Source organism: Pyxicephalus adspersus, chromosome 4, assembly GCF_032062135.1.
Source record: "Pyxicephalus adspersus chromosome 4, UCB_Pads_2.0, whole genome shotgun sequence".
NCBI classification, from domain to species: domain Eukaryota; kingdom Metazoa; phylum Chordata; class Amphibia; order Anura; family Pyxicephalidae; genus Pyxicephalus; species Pyxicephalus adspersus.
In genome coordinates, this window is record NC_092861.1 from 64,636,513 (window position 1) to 64,651,878 (window position 15,366).

The 15,366-nt window shown below is 36.2% G+C and overlaps 1 protein-coding gene across 1 annotated transcript in view; it reads right to left on the reverse strand.

The window, feature by feature from the left end:
* The window catches only part of DST (dystonin), a 278,032-nt gene that overhangs the window by 166,847 nt on the left and 95,819 nt on the right, over window positions 1–15,366 (reverse strand). The window contains exons 7-8 of the mRNA XM_072410183.1: window positions 9,207–9,284; window positions 7,952–8,044 (exon numbers count right to left, since the gene is read on the reverse strand). Of these exons, the coding sequence (XP_072266284.1) occupies window positions 7,952–8,044; window positions 9,207–9,284 (171 nt within the window). The remainder of the gene's footprint in view (window positions 1–7,951; window positions 8,045–9,206; window positions 9,285–15,366) is intronic.

The following is a 15,366-nucleotide window of genomic DNA, read 5'->3' on the forward strand; positions in this document are numbered from 1 at the left end:
TGTTGTAATGTATATGACCACCTTCCATCCAATATGAAACTGACTCAAAGGGCCTGGTTTTATAAACCTCACCAAGACTGAAGAACATAGACTATTATGGGAGAACCCGAGTGATCCAGCAACTTGGAATGAATTTGGTCAAAGATTGAAAACATTTGCCAAATAGCAGGAAATTATTTTATGAATTTCATCCCAAGTTTGTTGGACCACCCAGGTCATCCCACAATCTTCTCCAGTCTTGGGGAGCTTTAATAAACCAGGTACAAAGACCTCTAGAAAAATAGACATTGACTTGTTTGGCTTGTAGACTATTAGCAATATTTGTACTGAAAAGGAACCTGCTATGCACATCAAACTCATAGGACACCGTTGGAAAAGTCTTAAGTTAGTTTATTAGCAAAAAAATAGTATATGGGTCACATTCAATCACTATCTACAGTCAACAGCCAAACTAAAGGCATTTGGTAAAATGAAAACAGTAACAGTGAATGTAAATGCCATGTCTTCCTGTGCATTGCTAGATGACAACTTTATCTAACTATGGAAATGATAATCTTCATAATTTGCCATGTGACAACCTATTTCTGTATCTATGTATATCTTTTCTGTACACACTTAGCACCTGCACTGCAGTTCTCCTCTCCCCACTGCCTGCTGTAACCTTATTCTGGGAAAGCACATGCTACAAGAAACTGTATCCTTGTTCAATTTGACCTCTACATTGATTGTGACTGGAGACCATGTATCAGTTTCAGAACAATGCCATCAATATCAACAATCGCCACAGACAGTGCCTGATTTTGAACATTGACTTTTTTTTTTTGGAAATGTCCTCACTTTCCAAACTGTTCAGCATGACTACAGTTTGTTCTTTCACTCTATAATTTTCATTGCACAATAATGTAAAATAAAAATAGGAAAACAACTATTCATACTCCAAAAGTACATTTACATAAACATAATAATATATGATTTTGCTCCACCTACATTTTTCATACCTTGTTAGAATTTAAAAAACAAAAATTTCTAGTGCCAACTGAAATATGCTGTAAACTATAACTTTTTCACAAAACTACACAATATGAGTACCAATTCTCTGCAATACCTAAGAAGCAATTATTGAGTTTTGGCCTCCCTTCAGTTTCATCAGCCAAATTGCAGTTGAGAGAATGGACCTGATTTATAAAAGCTCTCGAAGGCTGGAGAGGATAATTGGTGAAGCTGGGTGATCCAGCAAACCTTGAATGGATCCGGTCTAGGATTTAAAACATTTGCTAACAAATAGCAAATGACTTTGAAGAAATCCATTCCAGATTTGCTGGATCACCCAGCTTCACTGATATGGGAAAAACTATGATCTATGTGTAAAGTGTGGGACTTTCTGCTTCCACTAAACAATTAACATGGTAAAGTTCTTACACACTTATGTACATGCATATTATTAGCAGCAGAATCCTTCAGTAGGCAATCACAAACCATCTTGTGCTGATCTAATGTCACCAGAATCAATTCAGATAAGTGGTGATGTTAAGCAATTAGGCTTTAGAACACAGCCAAACTTTATTTTGACACATAAACCTTTATTATTGTGTATTTGTATTGTAGAATAAACATTTTACTTCTGTAGCTATAGAGAGATGTGGCATGACAAATCTGGAGTATTTGTACATACCGTAGACACACTTAGTATGTCATTTGTCTATATGTCCTCAATCAACACAAAGGCATGTTTGGCCCCATAGCACAGAAACAAAAACAAGAAATACAATACAGTAAGAGTAGAGGGAGAGATCCCAGCTGTTGTACATGCTGTAAATCACCTGGTAGCCCACATTTTAAACAGAACTCTTTGGCTGGTGCTTCTTATGGTCAGAAAAGTAAAATATGTGCTTGGCTTGAAGACAGCACCTAAATTCCTGTCTACAAATCTGTTAAAATGAGAGTGATTCCCCTGTGTCTAAAATAATTGATCAAGAAGTAACAAGAACAAGCCTTGGAGCATACCCAATAGGATCTACGACTAAATGTTTTCATGGGAGACAGGTGCAAAATAAGAAAAAAATGCAGGCAAGCTGTCAGTGAATTCTGGCAGACTCAGCACATTAAACATGTAGCAAAGTTCCTGAACTTGACCAAGAAATTCAGAAAATTTAGACTGTGTAAATGATGATCTAAATACTTAATAACTTGGCTATGGAGCAAGAAATAATATGAAAACAAATAAAAAGCAATGTTCAACAAGACCATCAATTATAATAAAAGAATATTGGTAGTCACATGTTTGGACCACCTTTATTGGCTGATCATTACACTCATGTCTCTATATGAGTAAGTTAAAAAAAATAAAAATAACACAAAGGAACAATAATATTGTGACGAATGCCAGAAACCATCATTAACCTATCTCAGTGTATTTAACTGGCTTGTAAAACGGAACATTTTTTCACCTTCTAGCTTCAGTGTACACATTTGTCTTACAGAATCAGCTTTACAACTATCAATTCTTCTGAAAAGTACAGTTTAAAAACTAAGTACTCTTCTAAACCAGCTTGGTTCCACTAATATATCCAAGAGCGCCAAGTCAATTTTCACACAAAACCTCTCATACTTTTCCATCTTTCTTATCTTTTGAGATTTGGGCTTTCTGCTTACAAATTTACAATAATTAAATTGCATCCCTGGCAAATCTTTGGACATAATATGCAAAATAATTTCACCAAAAACAAGCAAATATCATTTGTGCAAGCTTTAAAATGTCTCTCTAAAGGTATGTTATAATTATTATCGTTGCTTTATGTTTCTAGTGACAAGTACCTACAGATAAATTCATGTTTCAGGAAATCCAAGAATGTTTATCAATTTTGAAGCATAAAAAGAAGTCTAAATAGGCTTATAATAGAAAGGAATGTTGAAAAAAAACTGATAAAAAAGAATGAAGTGTAATGACTTAATAATACCAATATATAATGATTGGGACTATGACTATGTATGTATAAACCACTAATATAAAGGGGAATAAAACACTGTTGTAATTTCTAGCGGTTTTATGTTTCCTACTAAGACTCAATCATTTTATGTTGGAGTGTAAACCTTTTTGTGTTTTGTGTTTAAAGCAGCCATACAGTGCCTCTTTTGTCTATAGATCAGCTGCAGCTAGGACATTGAAGTAGTAACAGAAGGAGTTTCCCTAATGTTTGTGGTCAGTTAGTGAAGTATTACAAATATTGTCCTTGATTCATTAAAGCTCCCAAAGGCTGGAAAATATACACTTTCATCAGTGAAGCTGGGTGATCCAGCAAACCTGGAATGGACTTGGTAAAACATTTGCTGGCAAATAGCAAATGGCATTGAAGGAATCTATTCCAGGTTTGGTAGATCACCCAGTATCACTGATGAAAGTGTATCTTCTCCATTCTGGGAGAGCTTTAATAAATCAGGCCTAATAAAGCAATACTGGACTGCCATTAAACCTCTGCTAGTAAAACCCTGAAAGGACACATCTATGAGGGCTCTGCTGGTCTCTGTAGTATTACATTTCCCAGTAAAGTTCAATATCAGTAAGAGGTTACTAATTGGCTTTCTTGCTCATTTGGACATCAGATATGGAGCTCAAAACTAGTTCCTAGCAGACTACAATGAATATGCAATGTAAAAAAAAGGGTATAAGGAAAAACCTCACATCACATCACATCACACTAGAGGGAAATAATTTTACTCACATTCTATCACTATCTGATTACAATGGCAGCTAAACAGCTACATTGAAGAATGTATTTATGGTAAAGCCAAGAATGCCAGAATACCAACCTTGCCAACACCCTGCTCACATCCAATCATCAACCCAGGCAACATGCTTGTCCAGTCATCAACCCCACCAATATTCACATTAAATCATCAATTCTGCCAATATCTACGCCAAGTCATAAACCCTGGCCACATCCACATCGGGACATCAACTTTCCCTTATCAATGCAGAAGTCAGCAATCACCTGTGGATGGACCTAAACTGCCCAAATACTTTCAGATTATGGGATTATTCTATTAGTTTTTCATTAACAAAGTATCACTGAAAATTCCACAGACTTTTGCCACAAACACATCCAATCATCAAACAAAAAAATCTCAATTGCCATGAACTGTTCACTTCCATATTTCTATAGAAAGCTGATAAAGGGCTTCCAATACTATCGCAGAACTGCCAACAATATTTATTTGCAGCACTAGGTTCCAGGTTGGAATCTCGGCCAGGACACTATCTGCAGGATCACCGTGCGTCTATAGGTGGGTTTCCGCCGGGAAGTCTGCTTTCCTCCCACATCCCAAAAACATGCAGATTGTAATAAACACATATGACTTTGGTAGGGACATTAGATTGTTAGCCCCTTAGAAGGACAGCTAGTGACATGACTATGGACTTTGTACAGCACTGTGTAATATGTTAGCGCTATATAAATACTGCATAATAATAATAAAACATAAAAAATGCATTGGTTGAATATATTTCACAGACACATAACAGACACTCCCAGGAATAACCAGAGATACATGCATGTTGCTATTCTATGATAAGAGAACTGTGCTGACTTTTGTGCACATATTTATGTTTCTTAGTGGCGTGTAGCTGGAAATAGGACTATTTTTGTAATGTGATACAGTACCAGGCAGAGGAATTGTTTTCTAACACTGGGTCTAAATGAAAACAGCTTGATGATGCCAAACAGCGTGCACAATCTCGCAGGACCAAACCCAGCTCTAGAGAATGATCTCATCACAAAGACATGCTACACTTATTATCTAAAACTCACATTGCCCTCTGTATTACGGCTTTAATTGGAAGGGTGTGTCATTTGCTACATTTTATTTTATGCATGTACCTGATATATCTAATTTCATTCAGGTATGCATGGGCCAGACTTTATATTATGTGGAGGTGGGCCAGGGCAGCTCTTGATCAAGGTAAGAATACCAGCACAAAAAAAATGTTCACTATACCCAAAAAAAATAATTAGGATCAAGCCTATGACTATATGTTTTTAAGAGCCAGCTATCCTTTGTGGGTGCCTACTGCATAATGTAAAACAGGGTGACACAACTAGATGAGGTGGTTGCTATTTCTTTATAAAACCCCCATCTTCAGGACTGTGTCAGCCAAACTTCCTGTATGGAATTCTGTAACTACAAAGTTTGAAAAAGCCTTGGAAAACATGCTCAAAAGGTAACCCAAAACAGGACGCTAATGTGAAAATTATCAGCTGAAAATAAAAAATTAAAAGAATACAAGGTGATGTACTGAATTTATGTACATAACCGTTACTATTAATATCATTAAACAGTATTTATATAGCGCCAAACTATTACACAGTACTGTACATTAAATAGGGGTTGGAAATGACAAACAAATACAGACAGTGACACAGGAGAGGACCCTGCCCAGAAGAGCTTACAAATTAGGAGGAGGAAGTAGCACGCAATAGGTGGGGGGGCTTTATTCTTTTTTCGACCTACAGTAATTTATAAAATAGATATTGTGATGAATACAAACAAGTTTCAGCAAACACTGCTAGTATATTGTAGCAGCTTTGATGGGACACACTGTGCAAGTGAAAAGAAGTGAAACAGGTGGCAGAAAAAAGGTAACACAGCTAGATGTGTAGGATGATGCACAATCTATCAGCACTGCTGGCTTTGCAATACGGGGAAGACTGGAATCAATGAGCAGCTAAAAGTGCATATTATAAATGTACTGTACATAGCCGTGTTTAACGCAACTTTTCATATTCATGACAATGTCTATTAAATCCTCTGTAGTTGAAGCACTATGTTTTAATCTATGATCATAGTCTGACTGAATGTATATGTAAATATTATATTTTTGTTGGGTTTTTTTTTTTGCCTGAAACGCTAGCAATTTAGGCATTTTCAGGACCAAATACAGTAATATTCAGACAACAGTGTTTTATTAGCTGATCACTGTGTAATAACTATAATCATCTCTGGTGGTGTTTTTAGTTCCTAATTATTCTCCCTGTTATCAAGATTGTTAATAGTGACTGCTCATACAGTGTGGACTCTTGCACATTTATTTAGGCACCCAGCTCTTCACACCTGTCACAGATGTGTATCAGTAGAAATGACAGTATAATGATAGATGTGCAGTGTGTAAATACATTCCAATCAGCAGGACACTGGCTCTGAAAAAGATTGATGCAGCTGACAGTGCCATCTAGTGGTATTTATAGCAAGTACAGCAGAACTAGCATTGGACTTGATGTAAAAAGTGGTTGGCAAATAAATGGAAGTTTTAGCCAAACGCACTGGTTGCCTTGCTGCTGTACCCTTCTTACTAAGGGGCATTATTCTAAACTACCTTCCTGTGTGATATTATCAGCAGGAGGTTGCCGTGTAACTTTGTCAGTGCAGCATCTGCCTATCTCGGTTTGTGAGAATCAAACCAAACTTTTTCACATTTTAGGTACAGTAGGGAAGAGTTAATAAGCTCTCTATATTCTTGTGGCCAAATTTTTTTGTTTCTTTAATGGAAGCCCCATCAGAAGCCTTTTTCCTATCTTAACTATCCTACCTTCCTATTCTGATACCAGGAAGGAAGAATGGGTATGGATGCGGGATGCAGGAGCCTATGATTTACTTTCACTGGCTTCTTCAATGTGACAGAGCTAATGCTGGACTGGAAAAAGGCACCCACTGCTGTCACATGTGGAATGGAATAATTCTCTTTACTACAAGTGAACTGAACTGCATTTTAATCAGAATGAGAAGAAGGCAATAGCTATGGAAATTATATTTACTGCATGCAGCTTTTTTATTTATTCAGCATCCGACAACTTTTAATTGAGTCGTGTCAGATCACTTTGTACATTGCACCAATAAAAAATGCCTAATACTATTAATCAATATGGTGCTTTCATCTATAACATACAATTACATTTTGGGTTTACTAACCTATCTTACTACAGGTTAGACAGTAAACATGAAAATGATTGCTACAATAATGTGAATTATGTGTCCAAAACCAAAACACTTTATCCAACAGAGGACGCAATATGACAATAATGAAATTACAAATTACTGCAAACACTATGGATTTAAGGCTACCACTCAGTATCAAGGTCATCAAAGCAGAAACATAAGCAGCATATGTAGCTTACAGAAATTACTAAAGCTACATTTTAAAGGCTCTATGTACTCAGCGGAAACTGTCACTTACTTCCATTTAAATATAGATCAGCTTATCGTTTAAGCCAAAATATTAAAACCCGATAAGCTACAACCCACAATGCTGTCCATCTATCCATACTGTCAGCACATGTCCTTACCACACAGGAAGGAAGGCAGAAACCACTTTAGCAGTGAGGAGTTAGATATGTTTTACTACATAAAAAGTAAGATGTATAAAATTATTAAAACCACAACAGCCTGGACCTCATACATAGATACGTCTTTCAGACACTTTGTTGAGCCACACAGTTTATACACAATGATTAGCTCACAACAAACAAAATGCTGACATTTTCTAATATACCTTTGACATCATGATTAACTATTGTTAAGGATTGGCAACAATGGGGGCGATTTACTAAAGGAATTAAATCTGTCTACTATAAAATAAATTATTACCCTACAAGGAATAATTCGCTTAGCTTAGTGATTGTGGTAATAGTTTACTATGCAAAGAATATATATTTGCATGCAAGGAAACCTATAAAAAAATAAAAAGGATTTTTTCCTCCTGAAATATATAGGATTAAATGATATATTTCAGCAGAACTCCATCTCATTTTCCAAAATAGGTGATAAATTCTTGCAAGGGCATCATTCCATTTGCTATGTGAACAGCCATGTTCCTTTAGTAACTCACAATGTCAGTCGATGAAAGGCTCAAGAAAGCATAAATCTGTAAATATCAGATCAAAATTATAATCCACAATCTTACCTGAAAGTGCAGAATGATGGTCCATATTAAACCCAAAGTCAATTTGGGATTCCCATCTGTTATGTCATCATTTCTAATATTTACTAGTTTCACCTGGAATCAGAAGTAACAGCAATGTATTATATTAGCTAAGGAATACAGCACATACATACATAAAACTATTATACTATAACTGAAAAGTTTGGAGTACCAATACTGTTGGCAATTTATCACAGAAGAAGCTATTCTAAGTAAACTTGTTGGATGAATGAAGTGGTGGGTGACACCAAAAAAAAGGGCCTTGCTAGGGAACAGAACCTCAGTCCAACAAAAAAAATCAGCTATGCATGTATGAAGAGATTCTTATTGAGGACCTACTCCATTTACTTATTCTGTTGCTCAGCTTTTGGAAAGCACAGGTTCAATTAACCACTGCACTGAATTTAACTAGTAGAAGATATTTCAATAGCCATTTTTTTTTCATTTTAACAGAGTGAAAGATTGAGAAAGGGTCATAATGTTTTCTATCCTGTCTGTGTTTTAACTGGGAGGGGGTCGCAGTATGATGTAAAAAAGGGTACAGATTCAACATAAAATATCTAACAGACGTTCCTTACCCCCTCTACTAAGAAAAGTATATTTATTTCTGCTCATGTCACCATAATATGGCTCAAGAAGGAAAAAAACTGTAAAAACCTTCCCATTTTCCTAGAAATGTGTGTTTGTAGCATTACACATGTCTCCATTAGGAAGATTACCCTTACTTCTCACCCCACCAATGTCTGTAACCAGGACAGGATGTGAGGAAACATTGGATACCTAAACAGATACCTATTTTTTCCAATGTTAATATGTACCTGGGGTTATTTTCTGTATATGTAAGGAAAAAAATGAGTATTCTTTAAACCAGGGACAGCAAAGACACCAAATTATTCTGGTTGCTGGAACCCTGTCCAAGTGTAGAGTGAGTATTACTAACTCAGTGTTGTATAGCAGAAATTAGAACAGGTGCCCCGGCCATGTCACCAGCCCACCAACTCGCATTTCTGCTCTTGGTTCCTTCCACCAGTCTATAGTATTGACTGCCTGAATCATGTACCATAGAAGCTTGGCTTCCAGAAAAGGGGCTAATAGTTGGTTGTATGATGGGTCTTGAAAGTCCTTAGTGCATATTAGCCGAATCTGGTGTTCAGTACACTACACATATCATATTCCCTCACCCACTTCCACAAAATACTACAATACATGTCACAAGAGTAGAAAACATTTATATTACCTGACGTTTTTTCAAATAATCAAGTGCAATTTGTACATTCTGTAGTCTGTGAAAGCGCATTCGACCTTTTTCTCGGGGCTAAAAAGGGGGGAAAAACATGACAATGTGAGATAAATCTGTGTTCCAATAAATGACACTTATGTACAATACATTGTGCTAAACACTTCCAGATAATCAGCAGATAGCAGTCAGTATGTAGAACACACATTAGGTGGGGTGCCCTTTCATGCAGTGAGAATAAAACCCACACATCATGGTTTTTATGTGCAAAACTATTTTATCAGTCAGAGTGAAAAGACAATTTACATACATAGACTTATGGAGAAGAAATATAATTGCACAATTCTAGTAACCTGATACTGTTTGGTAACCTACTGTATTTAAAGACATAGCCTATTCTATATTCCCATAAAACACCTCTTAGTGTGAAGGACTAAGTGTGCATAAGTCCCTGAAACAAATTGAAATTTACTACCTAACCATTACTAATTGTGAGCTCAAAAATAACTTTAGGTGTAACTACGGGCAGACTAAATATATGACATCTATGATGAATTTTGTCACTGGCAATAAAGCATTACATCTTGCCCCTAAAAAACTGCAGTTTACATTTGTCCCCCACCCTCAAGCACACCCTAGAAGAATCAGAGATTATCCAACTTCTGGTAACATCTAGGAGTTATAATTTAGTCCAATTTTTTCTGAGAAGACTTCCAACACTGCACAGCAGCATCTTCTTACTCAGCATCCCCGAGGATCTCTTTGGAGGTTCGTGACATCACTTCTTGCACCATACAAGTGAGTAAGGAGGTGAGTATGAAATCGTTTTTCCTTATATATGTGTTGTTTACATTTTTTCCAGCATTTTAGCAAGGGAAAAGAAATGTAAACCTTGGACCTTGGCATGTTTAACAAAGTCTGATATACCACAGCAGTTTGAGTTCATGACATGACTTCATGACAGATCACATTTGCTTATGAAATATATTGTTAAATATACCATTTTTATAACACCTATTAGAAATGTTTTATTGCTGTCAAGTTTCTTTTAGACAAATATCCTTCTAATTCTGTAACTAGTATGTATCAATGGGACAACACAGAAGGGAATCTTCAGTGGGGACACAGTCAGCAATGAAAAATTGGAAGAGGTTCCCTGTTCTTTACAAACCCCCCAAGATTTAGAGTTTAAAGCTGAATTGTAAGTGAATACCTAAATACACAGTTAAGGTACATATGGTACACAGGACTGTGGATGGAGTATATAAGATTATACTGGATGGACCTGGTGTATATAAGATTACTGGAGGCTGATACAAAGATGCAAACAGGGGCTTACTGTATGCTAATTACTGTTAATATACATAAATATAAAGGCAACAAAGTGTGTTTTGATATCAACCCAGAGCTCATATTTAAAGATTGTAGGTATATATCACAATTACAGTGTTCTCCCCAGCCCTTTTTAGCCGGGCTCACCACCTGGCACTTTTCAGTAGCCATAAGCTGTTTCTGAAGAGTTGGGTCACAACACAGGGGCTGCCACCTGCCTACATTTTCTTCCCACCAGGTTAAAACAAAATCTGGGTTGAACACTGCATTTAGTAATCTATAATGCAACAACTGTGTATTTCACAATAACACATATTCACAGCAGTATACTGTTTCTACTGAACATCTTTCACTGGAAGGCATATTAAGACAAGCATAGAAATGACAAGTCATTTTACATCTACAATGCATCAATGGCTAAACTTTGGGTTGTGGCAGCTGTAAACTACTAAAGCAATCTAAAAAAAGAAGCACAAAAGTGAAAATAAATCTCTGAATGTGAACAGCCAGAATGGCTAGAGAAAATGACTGCATAAAAAAGGCAAACATTTGATGATACTGGATGGGTTCACAAAGCTGTTAGTGCTGCTTGCCAAGGAAACAATATGTCTGCGGGTTCCTGCCCATGTGATGAAGATCTCATGCACCCGGATGTCTCAAAATATATCCAAATCTCTGCCATTTATTGCTTTCCGACATTCAGAAGTTGTTTTTTTAAAAGAACAGTCCTGCATACAATTCCTAAGATAAGGTTCCTATTCACTGGAATTATGCAGAACCAAGGTCAGAGACACCCCAAGAGGAACCTCTAATGACTCATGTCAAACATACAGCAACTCATACATATCACTGGTCATATCAACATGCATAGGGTACTAATTCATTATTTATATTTTTGGGATGACTAAACAAAAAATCAAATGATCATCAATTTATAGCATCATGGTATTACAATAAATGTCATTCATATTTATGCATCTAAATGGTACAGTATTTAAAGAAAACAGTGTGAAGAATTTAAAATAAAGACTTCATATATCTTGACTGGTATGGGCATCTGTAGGCATTTATTTGTAATAGCAATCAAAGTGAATTAGAGTACTTGAAAGGGATATGGAGGCTGCTGTTACTGACCTTCCTGGAAAATGATAGATGCCTGGCTGTATTTGCCTTTAGGTTCACTGACCATGAACAGGCACATAGTTTGTAAGTTCAGATATAGTTCAAGACTACTGATCAGCCCACACACCAAATGTCTGTACCTCTAAACATATCAATGTTTATCATATATCTTCATGGGAAATTAAAGAAGTTTTTCACATCAGGACAAAATAAGAAATCATCTGGTCTATGTAAATGTAATCTCAGATGTGATATAAGTACATCCCAAGATTCAATAGTTTGTAAAACCACTGCAGCAATAACTTAAAGTAACTGTATTCTCCACGACTTTATAAGTCATTCACACTGTGGGGGAATTCTGGCCCAATTTTCTTTACAACACTGATTTAGTTCATTGAGGTTTGTAGGCATTCATTTCATTTCAATCTAAGATGTAGATCTTGTGCTTTTTTGCAATTTGCAAGGTCTGACACTGGGGTGAATTTTGGCAGCAAACTGACAAAACCTTGGCTTTTGTATAACTGGTCATACTTGCTGATGATCAATGTATCAAGTGAATAGGCTTAGCAGCACCAGGCTGTTACCCTCCTATTTCCTAAGACACACTGCTTAACCCTTATTAAACAAGCAGCAGAGGTTGTATTTATACAATTTTACGACATACAAAAAAGACCAGATGATTTTTTTTTATAATGCCCTGATATGCACAACCCTTTTCTCTTGACTGTATATATAAATCAGCATGATATGCAAGAAACATATTGAAATAGAAAGTTCAAGAACAGCAGCCTACTTGTTTTCTCAGTACAAATCTCCTTGAAAACGTTCCCATACATAACCTGTACCAGCAGGAGGCAGCACAACAACACAACACATATTTACAAATCACAATAAAGTCCCAAATATGCTAAAAAAAAATCAGCTAGTTTCATCTGTAAATGAGCAATTCTAATCCCACACCTACATGCACAAGGTAAAGTGATACAGCCCTTTGTCTCCTCTCCTGATTCCTGAGAAACTAGATTAAATAAGTGGAGGAGTATTTTTTTTAAGCAGATCAAAAATTATAAGTTGATAAGCAGCTTATTTATCAACTTGAACATCTGCAAGCCAATTCATGATATACAGTAAGGCAAGGGTGTCAAATTCTGGCCCCCAACATCCTTTTTTTTTTGGCCCCCAAAGGAATGATAAATTTGAACAGCAGATGGCCTGCCGCTGCATTGAAATAGCACCGCTACTACAATCTACTACTACATCACTTGCATCTATAGACCAGCGGGCTATCTGCCTATGCGTGGCCCCGCATTGGACTGTTTAATAAATGAAAAAAATGCCGTAAATTTTAGTAGTGGCGCTATTTCAATGAAGAGGGAGTTTCAGTGGCCCGTGACTTTGTGTTTTTAAATTTGGCCCTCTGTGTATTTGCGTTTGACACCCCTGCAGTAAGGTTTAATAAAGGAAAAGTACACACAAAAAAAAGAGGAGAAAAGGGTAGTGAAAGCACAAAGCAGCCATCCTAAATAATCAATCTAATTTATCATATGTCTTAAAGCAGCCCTTTCTATATAATAAAACCAGTTAAGTTGCAAGACCAATATAAGGCATCTGATGATGCTACAGTGTTTGTTATGTTCTCACAACAGGTTCAGGTTTTTAGTAAAATCACCATCACCTGAAGTGATAATGTAATAAGGTGGCTTTATTAAACATTGGCAAGAAAGATGGGGGGGGGGGGGAGTTGTCTACTGATGTGTGTGGTGTGTGCGTGTGTGTGTATATATATATATATATATATATATATATATATATATACACAGATGTACGTGTATTCAAACAATTTTTCACAGTAGCTTGGATTACCTTTCCATGGCGATGGCTTAAAGTGAACTAGAATGAGCTACGCTAGGCATCTGAAGTTACATGTATATCTCAGGCTTTCCTTTCATTAAACATGGTCCACCTCTTGCTTCCCCCTGGTCTCCCTACCATTTACTTATTAAAATAGGTGATCTTATTGATTACTTTGTAAGCTTGAGAGAGGGGATAAGAAAGATAGGCAAGGTTAGTTATCAGCAGTTGTCTACAAAAGTTACAGATTGTGCATAAATATACTGCCATAGATGTGACAGGTTTGGTTGTAAATTGGTCATGTATGAGAAGATATAAGACTAATAACATATAGGAACAACTTCCAAAAAAGGTTAACATTTGGATTAGGTAGGTCCACTCAATATTTTTCTAGAAGGTGGCAGCATTGGCACATGTTTTATTGGGCACTACCTGTAAATTCCAGGGGTGGTGTGCCATCCTGCCACCACCATAGTCTTAATTTGGTAACAGTCAGTGCCACATGCAAACACTTAAAAATGCTTGCACAAATGCTTTAGGTTTTTAGGAGCTTAACCCCATTTACATCTCTAAGTTTTTCAAGATGTATAAGATAGCCAATGCCTCCCCCACAATAAAAAATGAGTTATTTTTAATAAACTGTTTTTGTATGTTCTAAACTGTTTATGAAATTCATTTTATACCAGACTCACAAGAGGATTATCAGCACAATATTGAAATTGTGGGAACCTTGCAATTTCCAGTCTGAGGCAGGGCTTTTACTTTGTAGACTTAAGGTTTACTTTGAGAAATATGATAAATGAGGCTGAATGAGAGAAATTGGATAACAAAGAGAATAAATTATTTGTTAAAACTATAAACAGATATATGCTTTCCAGGAAAGACAATTTTGCCGCCTTTTCTGGCATTGGCATCCACAATATTGCTATTACTGTAAATTGTATGTCTGCAAAGGAGCACATTATAGTATTGTGCATCACAGTCCACAAACTTACACCATTATCAGAGGGCTGTGATGTTCAGGTTTTGTTTCATCTATGCTTTCCCAAAATAGTCTAGAGGTGAAACATATCGCCAATAAAAAACTGAAACCTCACTCCTTTTTTATTGCAATTATATACAAATGTTAAGCTAACCCGCCAGTATGATTGCTGCTTTTCAGGAAATTACATTACTCCCTATATATACCCAAAAAAAGGTTCTAGGTGTAGATATTGGACACTATAGGATAATTGTGCCAGTTTTATTACAAATTTATCTATGCAACCCACTGAATTAAAGCTGAAAGTCAACTGCATCTGAGTTGTTTCATTAAAATTAATTGTGGTAATGTACAGAACCAAAATTAGAAAAAAAGTTGTCTCTGTCCAAATATTTATGGACTCAACTGTACAGTTGAGTCCATAAATATTTGGACAGAGACAACTTTTTTTCTAATTTTGGTTCTGTACATTACCACAATTAATTTTACAGTTTATAAAATGAGACAATACCTGCAACCTAAATAATTTGCCTGGAGTTTAATTGTGAAGATATCACTTAATATTAGTAGGATGTGGTAGCTTATATTCTCTTGGAAGTCTGCTGTCACTATACCATAATTTTGAGATGCAAATAAGAGGTTTTTACAGTATAACCCAAAACCTAATTTATAAAAATAAAATTCTAATACAATAATGATTTAATAAAGCCTTGAATCTAGGGCTTTATTAAAGCTGTCCAAGACTGGAGAGGATACACTTACATTAGTGAAGCTGGGTGATCCAGTAGTCCTGGAATGGCTCTGATCCAAGATTAAAAACATTTGCTAAGAAAAAGCAAATGGCATTGAAGAAATCCAATCCAGGTTTCACCA